Source organism: Lycorma delicatula, chromosome 7, assembly GCF_047948215.1.
Source record: "Lycorma delicatula isolate Av1 chromosome 7, ASM4794821v1, whole genome shotgun sequence".
In the NCBI taxonomy this organism is placed as follows: domain Eukaryota; kingdom Metazoa; phylum Arthropoda; class Insecta; order Hemiptera; family Fulgoridae; genus Lycorma; species Lycorma delicatula.
Genome location: NC_134461.1, coordinates 53,412,381 through 53,428,207, shown reverse-complemented (window position 1 = coordinate 53,428,207; position 15,827 = coordinate 53,412,381). Strand labels below are relative to the sequence as shown.

The following is a 15,827-nucleotide window of genomic DNA, read 5'->3' as shown; positions in this document are numbered from 1 at the left end:
CAATAATATATAATATAATCCCGTTCACCACATCTTACCTCTGAAAAGGGTTAATAATATATAATATAATCCCATTCACCACAACTTACCTCTGAAAAGGGTTGTCTATGGTTGCACTTAATTTGCTTTTCGTAAAAGTTGAAAGTTGTGTATTCTTATATCTTTTAAATTTATAAAATCATTGTGAACTAAGGAACGATGCTAATATAATGGCTACGTTGTTGATTTTTTTCAGCTTCCAAAACAATTTGGAAGTCCCACATGCATGCTTGAGGTCCTACCTACATTAATTATTTCAGTGTCAACAAATACATTATTCTTAGTTTATTTTTTACTTTGGTGTTATTCATTGTAGCTGATGTGATTTTATTTTATTTCAGGGTGATACTTCAGGTGATTACAAAAAAGTGTTGTTAACTCTTGTCTCATAAATAAAAATTACTCATCAAAACTTAAAAAAACTGATCTGATCAAATTCAGAAAATACAGTCTTTTGGATTCTTATTTATTTATTGTGCCTTAAATATGCCGCAATCAAAATTGAGCAAATAGCAGATGCATTTTTTTTATATTATATTTTTGTAAGGTTATATTTTTATTAAGGGCTTAAATACACACATATGCAGTGCAGTTAAGCATTAATATATTTTTATATATATATATATATATATTTCTATACTGTACTTAGCTGAATTTATGTTTATATTTTATAAAATATTTTTTTTTTTAAATGTTATATACTTAAAAAATTTATTGTTTGTTTTTACTTAAATTTAATTTTTGTTGTATCATCTCGCTTAAAACACAGTTCAAAAATTATCCAACTATAATTCAAACTAACACAGTTAGTTATCCAACTATAATTATCTATAATTATCAATTGATATATATTGGAATTGTATACCTGGAATTGTAAGATATCTTGTGTTGGGAAAGATGTCATTAAAACAATGACATTAGAAACACATGAGCTATAATACAACAATACTTATTTATCTTATATAAATAAAGAACACATTCTACTATTGATATTTTATTGTACTATATTAACATTCTTTAATACATATTTACAATAAAATTTCATTACCATTATAAAATTTTTATTAATAACTGATTACTTTTTATGTATTTTACAATAAAATCTTTTTTTATGGGCATTCATAAATATAATACAATTTTAACAAAAATGTGATTAGTTTATATACAACAATTACTACAACCTATATGTATGTATAACAATGTTATTAAAAGATTAAAATTTGTTCCATTAACAGATCCACTTATTGATACATTAAATTAAACAGTATATTTACAAATCTAATAATCGGCAGTCCTTGTTTGATTCTTTTAACTTTAAAGATGTCTTGTTTTATAGATATACACACAAAATATACTCTGCACACTGCTCATCCTAAAAATAAAAACAAATAGCACATTTATATTCGTAAAGCTCTCTAATAAAAGATGTACCATTAAATCCATGGTAAATAACAAGTTGTTAAATATAAAATGATATTCTTTCAACAAATTTTATATTTGTAATTTTACTATTATTTAAGGATGTACAAGTTGCATCTATTTTTTTTGTGCTGTGTAGAAATTTGTATTTTTGAAAATATTGTATTTAATATATTGTTTAAAATAGCTCATTTTAAAATAGCTCATTTTAATGAATATGTTCATAAAATAATAATAATTATTATCAATAATAATAATTTATTTTTCTCTTGTACACAATGTACATACTAATTATGTCAGTCAACACTAATAATGTAAACTGTGAGCAGCTACACTGGAAGCATATAATTAAAATACATAGTAATTAAAACATAACATAATTAGGTGAGGAGCATTGACATAAAACAGGTGATTTTTTAAAGACAGGTGAAAAAACAAGCTGGCAAGGTGAAGGTGAACAAGAAGCAACAGAAGAAATCAAGAAAAATAGCAGCTTTAATACAATTAATTTTGTAAAAATGTTATATTTTTTTATAATAAAAAAATAACAATATTTTCATTTCATATTGCTTCCAGTGTCAGCACTTTCTTACATTGTACAAAACAACAAGTATGCAATTCAATTGTAATATTCATTAATGCATATTTTATTGCTTTATAAACAATAATACAACTGGTATATAATGCAATCATTGAAAATATTACAATGCATACCGCAATAATGACTACTGCAACTCAATCGCCCAGTCAGTTTGCTGTTTTGGGCAAAAAATTTGAAATATATATAAAATCAATGTGTTAAACTTTCTTTCATCAATCCTTCAAATTTCAGCCGTTAATGTTAATTAGCTTTGCAGATATGAATCAAAAACACATTATTGCAAATTCCCTGCAACTACTGAACCGATTAGTCTTTTGAAGCATACATTTTATTTTTTAATTTAGCCTCTTTCAATTTAGCTAAAGTAGACCCAGAAATCCTTGCGTACTCAATCAAAAGTTTACAATATCCAGTTTGGGGTACTTTTTGGAGGATAACATTAAAGATATTTTTCCCCAAAACTTGGAAGTGTGTGAAAAATATAAAAAAAACTACAGATTCAGATATCAAGTTCATTATTTTGCATTTTTTATATTATTGGACATGACCTAATTATGGAATTGTTATATACATCTCAATTTATAACTTATGATGATTGCCTAAAACTTTTTCTCTGATATTTTTTTCTAAAATAATTTCCAGTCAAGCTGTATGCAATTTTCGCCGGTCATTTGGGCCATCTTTTTTTTCATTTTTCCCCTTCTGAAGGGGAATCAAATAAAATTCTGTTTTAAATTAAAACAGCAATCGCGTAAAATGTAATAAATTGTTTCCCTGAACTACTTTAGCATTGAATTAACAATTAATAGACTGACAACTATCTCATGACGTTTAATCAGTTTTACTTTAATGTTGATTTAACAGCTGTAAGAGTTCTTCACAAAGTTAGGGAGTAAAAAGTGTGCCCAGACACAGTGGTGAATTCCAAGGGCATCAACTTCTTCAATATATTTTTGACTGTCACCCAAACTTAGTCCTTTCATTTTTTTGGAATGAAGTTCTTGGTCCTGGTGGATGATAAAATATAACACCCACATCTTTGTTTCAATCATCTATGTTCTTCACTTCCACGATCTACCACTAACCATCATAAATATGTGCAATGTTGTCTATTTTGAAGTGTCGCTATTTTTGCAACTTTATGAAGTTCATTATCAGAAGATGATTTTTATTGACATTTTAGCAAACTTTCTGATTGTGGTATAAAACAATGAAATGATCTTGTAACTCTTAATTTTCTAACAAGTGTTGTACCTTTTCTCTAAGGTATTGGAACAGAGTTCTTGGATTTTCACAAAAACATACATAATTAATTCCCTTAACATTTTTTTTTGAAGAAATTAATCATTTCCTGAGCTGTTAAGTGTTGATTCTTATAAGGCCACTATAAGCTAGACTTATGGATTGCTTTATACATTCCCCCTTCCCAATGCCATCAGTTACTATTTTTTGGCACGATGCAAAAAAATGTCATTCTATGTAAAGTCCAAAATCTACTTTGTGATAACACATATTTATAAAATTCCTTTTTATTTTTAAAGTGGCTTGCTGCCCTATCAGAGAAATGGATTAATCTTTTATAGAAGAAAGATGTTCTTTAATGTAATTTGTTGTTAAATGAAGCTGAAATTACATGGATTGTTGTAGTATTATTGTTCTCGATGATCACTTATGAGACAAAAGCTAAGGCTCCTTTATTTTCTCTTGATATTTATAACACAAATGGATGAACTGTAACCGGCTTGTTACCCAGTGCAACAATTTGTGCTTCTTGTGCAACAAAGGAATAATTTTCTGAAAAGTCAGCCAGAACAATGTATTCATCATCTGATGAGACTTCTTTTTTGTCTTTAAAACATCTTCCTTTTGATTTTGCAATAACATGATGAACGTTTAAATTTTGAAGTTTAAAAAAATCAATCATGATTTTATAATTGCCATCATTTCAGTTCTGCCTTGTGTCACCCCATTTTGTTAACTCTTTTCTTTTTTTGTTAACCCATTTTTTCTTAACTCCAGAATTTTAATCTTCCAATTTTAATACTAGGGTTCTTCTTTTTAAACTTTGAAATTAGCTCGTTTAAATTACAAAGCAGTAACCATTTTTGTCTTTGAACCTAGTACCATTTTCCTTCAATGAAACAACCCTTTTTCCCAGGCATCAAAAAACTATTTATTTTCATCATCTTCATAAAAACTTCTAACTTTTTATATTGTGTCTTCACTTATTACATCTGATGCTCTCCTTTTTTGTAATTCAGGTAAAATACATTGTTCTTTTACTAGGTTTCTTGTTAATTTAACCACAAGTTCTGATAAGTTTAAAACTAACTATTGCTCTATTAGCTCTATCAGATCATCTTATTCAGTTTGTAAATTTTGAGGACTGTCATCTGGATCAGAAGTACAAATTTACTTTTACTTTTGAAATGAAACGATCAAATTTTTCTGACAGTGGTAGGTAGAATTTTTTTCAATTTTTGTTTTCAAAGCTAGATCTTTTTTCTTCATTTAATTTCCTAATTTTACCAGTAGGCAATAAACCAAGAATAGCACAAGCTGAGTCTACCTTTTTGCTGATGAGTCATAAAATTATCTGAACTTTCCACCATCCCTTTCTTTGGCTAACAAATATTTTAAAATAATATTTTGGGCACAATGATTTTTCTGGTATAAGATTAACATGAATGCATATATTCTTAGAATAATGATTCAAAATGATTTCTCTTTAAGTGTTTTGTTATAGCATTGTTTTTTTGAAAGGATCCAAGCTATAGAGATAATGAAATTTTTTCAAGTATTCTACTTCAATGATATTTGCAAATTGACATGACCTCACAGTTTATTCTTAAAGAAAACAACACTTTTCTTCTTCACCATAATCTTAATTGATTTAACGTCTTAGGGTAAACTCCATACAAAGTTATACATCAAACTGCATTAGTAAAAACACCTATAGAACATTGATACTCCAGTTTGATAAGAGGTAACAACTGTACATTTTAAGAGCACAGAATAAAGCAAGACCAATATTGGTAGAGTATATATATATGTGTGTGTGTGTGTGTGTGTGTGTGTGTGTGTGTATTTTTTAATTTAATCATTTACATAACGGTTGCCTTTCAAAATAATATCTAATCACTTCTATAATTTAATTGATTTAGACTAACTTACTGATTAATGATTAAATTAACTTAGACTTCTTTTTAATAATGAATTAATTTATTATCTTTTATAAACAATTTTTAATATCTAGCCAGTACAGGTCCCAACTTTAGAGAAACTTTTTATCTAAAATAATTCAAAATTATATATTGGACCATATCTACATGCTTATTTAATAAGGTACTTAATTTATTTTTTAAGAAATATGGTTTTTTAGTTTAAAATCCCTTAGAAATAATAGAATAACTCTCTCTTTATGCCCGCTTATCCCAAATGTGGAAATCAAGCATTTTTTACTCGAAATCACAGTTTTTTTTATACTTACTTTGAGTTTAATCTCAAAGTTGGAATTTATATTGTAGTCTGATACCACAGAGACCTTTTACGTGTTCAACTTTCAGATTTTTATCTATTCCCTTGAGAAAAAAAATTCCAACAGTAAGCAGCAACTCGCCTTTGATTTTTTTTATAAAAACATAACTATATTCTTATATACAAAAGCACAGAAAAAATTAGGGCTTTGAAAATTGAATTTTGTTCATTTGCAATCAATAACTTTGGGCAACTAAGCATATATGAACAAAATCATATTAGTTAAGTAAATAGGGTTTTCATTTGTAGGTCAGAATGTACTGAATACAATGCAGTTTACTTGAAAAGCCTAGCACAACCCAGTACTGAGTAATTTAGAAAATTGTAGATACCTGCTAACAAAATAAAACAGCATGAGGCTTAAAACAAAAATGACTGCCATTTTTAAACCGGATACAATACAAATTTTCAAAAATTAGTTTTGAACTACCAAAACATAGGGGAATGCACATACAAAATAATATTTTTTTCTGAGATGGTCAAAAGCAAGCAATTGTTTTTTTTTTCTGGACCACTTGGAATGAATTGGCCCACTGTCAAGCAGTGCTGCTATTGCCACATAACAGATATTGACAGGCCTCCTAATTACAACCTATGATTGCCTTCCAAAGAAAATAAAACTATATTGCATGAAATATATATTTTTAAATATATTAATTCTAACTACCTTATTTTTACTACTAACAGATTAACAATTAATACATATTACTGAAGTGATTGCCCTACAACTACAGTGTACAAAACAATTCATTTTAATCCCTCAGATCAGTTTGTTTTTATTTAGAATATTTCACATAGTTCGTTCAATAAAAATATTATTTATTATTATTACATCAAATTTAAGGGTCTCTGATACACTTTCCCAATATAACATATGCAAGGTATTGCAGCATATTCCCAATATAACACAAGCAGTGTATTAGTTTGAGTCAGCTGATAATAAAGAGCTGCGTGGAAAAAACAGCAAATGCCAATAAAAAGATACTGTTATTCCTAAAAGCTGAGTTTTGTAGAGGAATTGCAATGATATTCCGTGTACTAAAAGCATATACTTGTGAAGAAAGGAGGGATTAAGAAAAAGTTCAAATGAACCCTAAGATACAAAGAAAACCTTGTTTTTAGGGAAAACAATTTCCCTAAAAGGTGTAAAAACGAAATAAATATATTTTGAAAAGAACCAATGGCAAAGGCTAAATGTTTTGTATTGGAAACTGGTCAAAGTTTATATCTAAAAAGTGAACATAAAATACAAAGGAAGGGTAGGTGATCAGTTTCCATTTTTCAACTACTTCTAAACATGAATAAAATTAAGGCAATCCAGAATTACAAAAAGAAGCAACTAAATTGGTAGTCCAATAATAAGTAATTAACATTCTAATAATAAACATACCAATTAGTATCATGATCCATCATTGTCAACTGGCATTAGTTCTAAATCTTGTGTATAAAACCCAAATGGTTTAATTGGTTCTGATGCTGATGCTGAGGAAGATGATGAAGGTGATGATAATAAATTGTGTGACTGGAGATGTGATGACCTCGATGAAACTCCGCTAGGTAAACGATTACCCTGATGTGGTCCAACTGGACGAAGTCGTGGACGACCAGGACCTCTCTTAACCATGTTACCTCTTGTCATACCTACACCTCCAACACCTATAGGTCTACCTAAAGAATGTAAAAATATTTATGAAAACTTCTGTAATGCTGCTATTATATCTCTACTAAGTAATCACTGCAAATACAGATATTGGTCTTTAGTAAATTCATATACAGTAAAAATTAACTAGATTAATTTAAAAATACAAATGTAATGCCATATTAATCTAGAACAAGGTGTATTTACATTAACAAGTCTTTAAAACTAAATACCATTTTCAAGATATTTCACAGCTTTTTTAATTATAGTTACGTGGGATTCTTCCAAAGAATTCTTCAATTTAAATTAATTTCATCGATTTTTTAAATTCCCTAATATACAGTACAGTAGCCGAAGATAAAACATTTGCAGAAATTATACATAAACATTTGACAAACTAAAAAATAATTTGGTAATTTTTCAGAATTTCATATGTAAATTATACTCCTTCATTATTACCTACATAAATTTTAGATTTCTTACCATTCCACACTTTATCTCATAACAATCAATAGCCTAGTATTCCATAATGCTTGCAAACAGAATATTTCTATCAGCTGTCTGTTAAGTTAAATAAAATCTGTCTTTCAATTTATTCTGAGCAGCTAACAATATCTAGGGACATTTATGTATATTATAACTATATTAAACTACATCTAAAAGTTTTTAGAGGTATAATATTACAATGAAATTCATTACAAACTACAGAAAGAAAATAGAAATTTTTATGTCATGTCTAGCATTTTCAAATTACTGCCAACATAACACTATGGCTCTAGCTTGAAGTCTGTAAATAGGTATGATATACGTTTAAATAAAATACTCATTATAATCTACATAGTTATTAAAAGAAACTAAACGTAAAAAAAAAAACCATTAAAGAAGGTAATATAAAGTTATCTATTAGATTGATTGTAGGTATAAAATTTTATCTAGAATTATTTACAATAGAATTAAGGACCAATTAGAAAGCGAGCTAGGCGATTACCAAGGTGGTTTTCAGCCTTGGCGCAGTTGTCCAGATCAAATTATTACTTTGAAATTACTTATAAATATTTATAATAGAAAGCAAAAACAGATGATTATTGATTTCAAAAAAGCGTATGATTGCATACATAGGCCTACGATGTTAAAAATTCTGAGAAATGTCGGATTGGATCCTAAGTTGGTAAATATGATCGGTTTAACACTGACAAATACAAAATCTAAAGTGAAGTTTCATGGCGAATCTTCCGAACCTTTTTACATAAAATCCCGACTGAGACAAGGCAACGGACTTTCGCCTTTATTATTTAGTTGTGCACTAGAATTTCTGATGCGCGAATGGTTTAAAATTAATCCAAAAAATATTCACATACGATACAAAAGAGATAATTTAAATTGCCTAGGATTTGCCGACAACTTAGCTTTATTAGCTAATAGTATCGCAGAAGCCAGAATACAAATAACAAGTATAGAAGAACTTAAAATTTCTTACGAAAAGACTAAAATGATGCCTATAGATCCTTTAGTTATTAATTCTGTGAATATTAATGGAAACAAAGTAGAACTTGTAGAAAAATTTAAATATCTTGAAGATCATTACTTGTAATTGTAACGAAAAACAAAATTGGACTGAAAGACTTAATAAATTATTTAAAGTGCTACAAGTAACCAAAAATACTTACAACAAAAAATCGCTCTCGATTAACACTAAAACTAGACATTACAAAACTGTGGTTAAACCAGTAATTACTTACGCGAGCGAGACTTTATTTAGATTAAATCAGAAAAATAGGACTGAACCTTTGCTTAAAGTTGAACGCAGGATTCTTAGAACCTGCATAAACAAAAAATATAAACATGAAAATCAGTACAGATTATTGCCTAATAAATTACTATACGAAAACTTGGAAACCTTAATTACTATGAAAAAGAAGCGAATTTCTTTCTGTGCACACTTGTTAAGATTACCGCAGGATAGGATTACTAAGAGAATTATCGATCAATTTTGGTCTTTAAAAAATCCGCCATTATGGATTAAAGAAGACATGCAAGAATTAAATTTGACTTATGAAGATTTACTTAATAAATCCAAAAAATTATATTTGTTATTAAAGATCCGAATACCAACTTTAAAGTAAGAACTTTTAATTATACAAAAAGGGTTTATTCAGAAGAGGATCGTAAAGCAAGATCATTAAGAATGACTAAATATTGGGAGAAAGTAAAAGCTAAGAAATTAAAGGCCAAAAGATCGGCAAAAAAGACTTGGAATTATTCTGACTAAAGTGGTCCTTTGCGGCCTTAAAAGTAAAAAAAAAGAAAAAAAAAAAGGAACTTGCTAACATATAATATTACTATTTTTTTGTAATTCATTATCTCCTACTTAAAATTAAAAGTTAATGTATAATGTTGTTTTGACTCGTCTTTTATCAAAAAAGATGTTTTCATAGTAAGATAGTCCATAAGTTTCATGTTATCTTCATCACTAAATGTTTCTCTAACAAGTCTAAAGCATACACAATTTCAAAACTTGCTGTATTACTGTAGTAAAGTTTAACGAGTATTTCTACTTTTAAAACTCTTTCTTCTGAAAAGTAATAACACTTTCTTCTGAAATGAAGAAAGTTACTACCTTGAATTAGCATGTAATAATTCACTAAGCACTTCTAATATTGCTTCTATTCATTCTTAGCTATTTTATCCAACCTTGAGATCAAATAAATGGTTTCCACAATCGCTTCCTAATGGTCTTCGAATTTGTTTATATTTTATAATATACTATACTGTACCTGCATTTTATTTATACTATATACTGCATCTTTACATTTAAAAAACAAATAAATAAAAGAAAAGGTGTCTGGAGTTTTCACTGTAAAGTACACTTTACATGATATTTATATAAGTTATAATTATAAGTGCAGATTATATATTCTTTTAAATATACATTAATATTCTGCTCAAATTCTCGCAGTCATAACCTTTCACTGTACATGGGATGATACAATAAAATTAACAGAAAGGTAAAAATAGTTTCAATGTAAAAATCTTATTAGTAATACTACCAAGATTCAAGAGCAAAATTAGTTATTTAATAAAATAACAAAATACTTATAAAGGGGTTTGAGCAAGTTATTAATGCATAGGAGATGCAACAATAAAGCAATGAGTCAGATTTTTTGACCAAAATGTGGCAGCCTTCACAAACACTCTGTCTTTAACCTTGATCTTCTCGCCACTAACAGTCAAAGTAGCATATTTGTACAACCTCTCAGTCTTGAGTAGTGGTGTAATAAGAGAACACATGTTTTGGTCTCTTGTCAGAGAAGTAGAATCGCAAAATATTGTGCAATAGTATGTAATTTCTTTTTGTTTAAATTCTGTGAGAATGCGACCGACAACCTACAGTAGGCTTATATCAAGAACCCAAGTTTTTCGTTGGTATACAATGTTTTGTGAAGGCAGAATGAATGTTGAAGACAAAGACCACAGTGGACATCCGTCAACCTCACAGACAGACATCATCACGACCAAGGTGGATGAAATCATACAATCCGATCAAAGATTATCTGTGAAAATGATTGCAGAAGAAGTGAACATCAATCAGGAAACTGTCTGCCAAATAACAGAAGATCTGGTCATGTGAAAATGGTCCTGAAAAATCTCACAGAGTAACAGCGAGATGCACAGAAAATGCAGCAGCTGATCTGTTAGAACAAATACAAATCAACCCAGAGTTGTTGAACTGTGTTATCACAGGTGATTTAGTTCTTCCAGTATTATCCAGAGAAGTTCGGAATGGTTGATCCAAAAAATGCTCGCTGTCGAAGTCAAAAATGAAATGCATGCTTGTATGCTTTTTCAATTCCAAAAATGTTGTTCATACAGTATGGGTGCCTTGTAGACAAACAGTTAATCAATATTTCTACAAAGATTTTGAAAATAAGTCCTCCGTGTCTGTTCAAACATTGGTACATCTTTCATTATAAGTTGCATATCTTCCACGATAATGCACCATCTGCACTGTCTGTACAGTAGTTTTTAACCATAAAACACATTTCAGTACTACCACAACCACCTTATTCACCAGATCTCGCCCTGAGGGACCTTTTTTTTTATTCCAAAGAGTCAAATTGGTGATCAAGGGAGACCATTTTGAAACAATAAATATCCAAAATGCTGTGACAAGGGTCTTAGACAACATTCTAGAAATGTTACCAGCACTGACAAAAGCATTGCAGTAAGTTTGTGCAAGCAGAAGGTAAGTACTTTGAAGGAGATTACACTACAACTGACAAAAAACATAAGTAGCAATTTTTATCACATTCAGTCTCATTACTTTATTGTTGCACCTCGTATTTAAAAAATATGTAATCTGTACTTATTATTTATATAATTACATAAATGTAATATAGTATAGGTGTACACTATGGTGTAAATTCCAAACATCTTTTTTTTACAAACTGAAGAAAAGTACGGTATTACTTTTAGTAGCTAGGTGGAAGTGGAGGGATGAAAATAAATTTTCTTTAATTTTAAAGATATGAAAGAATGAAAATACCATTCACTTACATTGTGGTTTCTTTATATATTTATTTATAGACCTACGTATAAATTTACGTATAAATTTCTGGCTTCAAAATCTCCAAAACTACTACACCAATTCCATTGAGATTTTAGTCATGTTGTAATTGATGTACCTGAAGTTGTGCATGTGAAAATTTGATGAAGTTTGGTTGAGTCGTTACGCTCAATTTAAGGTCGATAAAGATTAGAAGCGTGGTGTCATTAAGATGTAAATTGAAATAGGATAGTAGTGTCTTGACTTGGAATTACGGCATGAGTTAAACAAGACACATTTCTCCAAGTAATGGAATTCTTTATCGTGGTTTTTGACATGTAACCATTTTTTATGAATCAAGTTTTTTTTTTAGTAAAATTTTACATTAGAATGAGTTGATACTTATTCAAAAGGAAACAAAATAAAATAACAAAAAGATGGTCTTCTTGCACAAGAATGTTTTTATGAACAGTCACAAAACAATACCTTTTTGACTAAGTTGAAGTTTTCTTTTCCTTTTCCTTCAACTCATAATTGCATGCTATAATCATTTTTTCATTTGTATGACAATATGGAAAATCCCAAATGCAAAGAGCCTAAATCAAATCAAGAAACATAGGCAGAAATGTTCCTTATCCATTTAGTAACAATGTATATGTACTCGTAATCGAGACAAATTATTAGGTAATACAAGTGATATTCGGAAAGTTTCGACCTGACAAAGAAAATAGATTTTTAAGAACTTGTTTTTTATTTTTCGACGCAGACATAGCAATTTCCAGACCAAAAACTTTCCAACTTTTTAATACCCTTAAAATAATGTAATTCGTCCAACTTGCTATTATCTCAGCGCTTTGACCACATCATTTGAAGTAAATCTTTACCCTGCAAACAATTTTTTTAGATTTGGTTAAGCAGAAATAATTAATGGGAGTATATAATATGGCATACATGGAAGTACTTCGAAGTCTACTCATGGAATTTTGCAGCAACAACCTGAAACATGCATAATCATGATAAAAGAGCACTTTCTTTTTGGTTAGATGCAGACATTCAACCTGAATAGCACTTTCAATTGATACAGTAGAGAACCATGATACTCCTCAGTGATGGTTCAGTTTTTTACTAGGTAAAAGAGCATCACACTACAGAATCCCAAAAAAACCATAACTGTGACATTTCCTGCAGTTGGAATAATATTATTTAAATTTATTTATCAAACCCAAACACTTGTATTTACAACAGGCTATAAAAAAAATATATTTATATACACACAAAACAAATAAAACTATTCATTTTCCAATACACTTGGACTACAGTATAACTAACAATACATTTACTTTCATTTGCTCCCACCCACTGTTTGGCCTTTGCATGTAATGGTGAATCTATTTTTCAAATACTTTTATAAAATCATATTTAAATAAGTCTAAAATCTTCAGAAGTATTCAATCAAATACACTTTTGGTTGACTGTTTGTTAAACGTGGCACCCCTTGATGAGAAAGCGTTTTCATATTTTGTATTACACTAAACATTGTATAGTATAAAATGTAGTAGATATCAAAAATGTAGGTCTATCAAAACTTTTTCAATGTAGGAAAGCTTGTATACCTTCTGTCAGTGATAGTTTGAGATGGCAATTGTGGATTTTTGTTATCTCATCAGTCATTGGTTTTTGGGCAACTCTTTTTCATAGTCTTGAATTTATGTACGACCACATTTAAATTCAGTAGCCTACTTTTTACAAGCAAAATCCAAAGGGAAGAATCCTTTAAAGTGGAATTTATCTATGTTATTGGAATTTATGTGTTTGTTGGGTTACATCTTTTACATCCTTGTTACCATAAAATAGAAAAACTATTTCAAAAGAACCAGTTTTAGAATACAAGTAATCAACTGAAAATTAAGTATGAGCAGCTGAATATATGGATAAATAAAAACAAGGTAAAAATTTTACTTCTTATAGGCGAAGATGATGTCCGTCCAGGCAATCCTCTTCTTGATCCACGAGGACGTCCTCTTGGCTTTAAACCCTGACTACGACCTGCAAATACAATATGAATTTTTAATCATAAATCTAGTGGTTTACTAATTTTATTACTCACAAAAATAATTCATAGAAGGAAAATCCATTTTTTACTAAACAAAATTAAATTCACAGCTTTAAAAATAAGAAAAAGTTGTTTTTAAAATTTTCTACTTTTTTGAAAAATTAATTTTTATAAATTAAATTTTTTATAACACTTAATTACATTTTGCTATCACACAGATCATTCATTTATTGGATTTTTTAAATACATTAGGATAACTAGACAAAAAATACAAAGTAAATAAGTAAAGCACAAAAGATACTGACACTCTAATGAAAATCTGTTTCAACAAAATTCTATTATTACAATTTTTTTTTTAAATCTACTTCTATCAATAATAATTAGATAAAAATATATAATATTTAAGAGATTAAATGAATATCATAAATTGGGCTTCAATATATCAAAATAATTTGTAAAAAATAAGTAAAATACAATCTTTTCCTTTTCCAAGGAAAACATCATGTTGATTGAAATGATTTTTTGGGGGGGTTTCTGGATGTTGTAAATTTTTTTCAACAATAATAAATTTATTCATAACAATCTCATTGTTCAGATTCATAAGAACTTAGATTGGTGGATAATATAAAGAAATAATATTGTAGAATTGATATTATAAATTGTGTAACATAAGTTAATCAGTAATGTTTTTTTTTTCACTAACGAAATATAATACATCAACAGATTAGCAGTACTGACCCTGGGATGTGATTTCACTCGGTCCATCAATATCAACAACTAGAGCGTCACTACTTGTATCATCTTGCATAGCACTACCCTAAAAGTAAAACAATACCAAAAAACAGTTTAATTTCTTTTTTTTTAAACTATAATATTTTATATTGAATCAAAGCATAATTATAAAATAGAAACAATTCTACATCTATATTAATCATTTTACATGAATTACCATATGACTGCATTCACATTCTTTGAACTATCCACAATAATCTGGCTGAATCATTAGATAATTCAACATCACAATTCTGACATTTTCAAAGGAAGAATAAGTTTACTCTAAATTGACCATTTAGCAACTGTGGGAAAATCAATTTATGCAGCACGTATTTGAGTTCAACAATGTAAAATCATCAATTAGTAATGTGCTCCTCTGATACTACTTGAGGATTGTGGAATGGATACCCACCATCTGTAAGAGTAGTTAAAGCTATCCTTTGAGTAGTTTTATTCGACTCCTTTTATGATTTTTCTCTGAGCAGATTACCCCTTTTTATTTTTCTAATCCTTCACTTATCCCATCCCTTTCTTAAGGGACTGAGCTATATGCCTCCCTACAATGAACTTGAGTTTATGAAGAGCTAGGGGAGAAGGTTGCCTACGCACCCATTCAGGGAATATTTCCCTGAATATGGGATGGATAAAAAATGCAGGCCTGGCGCTGAGATGTATATCAGGTAAAAAGGCATTTGGGCTTGTAAATGTGCTCTTTAGAATATTCTTTATATTTTAAGTCTTTTAGAACTTACAGCTTACAAATTACACATGTTTTTACTGGGTTGCTTATTGCAAATAATATTTAATCCATTGAGAAAAAAGTAGTAAATCACTGCAGGAGAAAGGAGCAATATGTACACTAGGTGAATGGTTTTAAAGATTTGGGAACCTATCGATCATACAGGTGATATTAAAATATGGAAACAGTTCCATATTTCAAAACTGAGGAATTCTAGGAGAAACAAGTCTGAATCTACAAAGTTCAGAAATTACTACATGGTTTATTTGAAATTTCTGTCACCATATTAAATCAAACTTCTTTTTTTAAACAGGAAAGTGAACATGTGATACAAGACTTATAAAACTTTTTTTGAGAAAAACTGGTGAAAACCAATTTTCAATAAATCCCTCTTTTCGAATTATAAACTATCAAAGTGGCAAAGAACGAAAAAGTAATTTTTACTTTTCGATCTAGAGAAAACTAGCAGAGCTATAGCTCTAG

At 29.0% G+C, this 15,827-nt stretch overlaps 2 protein-coding genes across 4 annotated transcripts in view; one reads left to right on the top strand and one right to left on the bottom strand.

Moving 5' to 3' along the window:
* Positions 1–1,029, top strand: part of LOC142328086 (annexin B9-like) — a 35,790-nt gene extending 34,761 nt beyond the window's left edge. Inside the window, exon 8 of the mRNA XM_075371574.1 lies at positions 381–1,029. Within this exon, the coding sequence (XP_075227689.1) occupies positions 381–431 (51 nt within the window). The 3' untranslated portion in view covers positions 432–1,029. The remainder of the gene's footprint in view (positions 1–380) is intronic.
* A 98-nt stretch (positions 1,030–1,127) lies between these two features.
* Positions 1,128–15,827, bottom strand: part of Ino80 (chromatin-remodeling ATPase INO80) — a 98,950-nt gene continuing 84,250 nt past the window's right edge. For 2 of the 3 annotated variants that reach the window (XM_075371570.1, XM_075371572.1), the window contains exons 29-32: positions 14,570–14,648; positions 13,738–13,824; positions 6,987–7,264; positions 1,128–1,411 (exon numbers count right to left, since the gene is read on the bottom strand). In XM_075371570.1, coding sequence (XP_075227685.1) covers positions 6,996–7,264; positions 13,738–13,824; positions 14,570–14,648 — 435 coding nt within the window. In that variant the 3' untranslated portion in view covers positions 1,128–1,411; positions 6,987–6,995. Of the gene's footprint in view, positions 1,412–6,986; positions 7,265–8,974; positions 9,055–13,737; positions 13,825–14,569; positions 14,649–15,827 lie in introns of those variants that run through there. The other variant, XM_075371573.1, reaches the window with a different exon arrangement.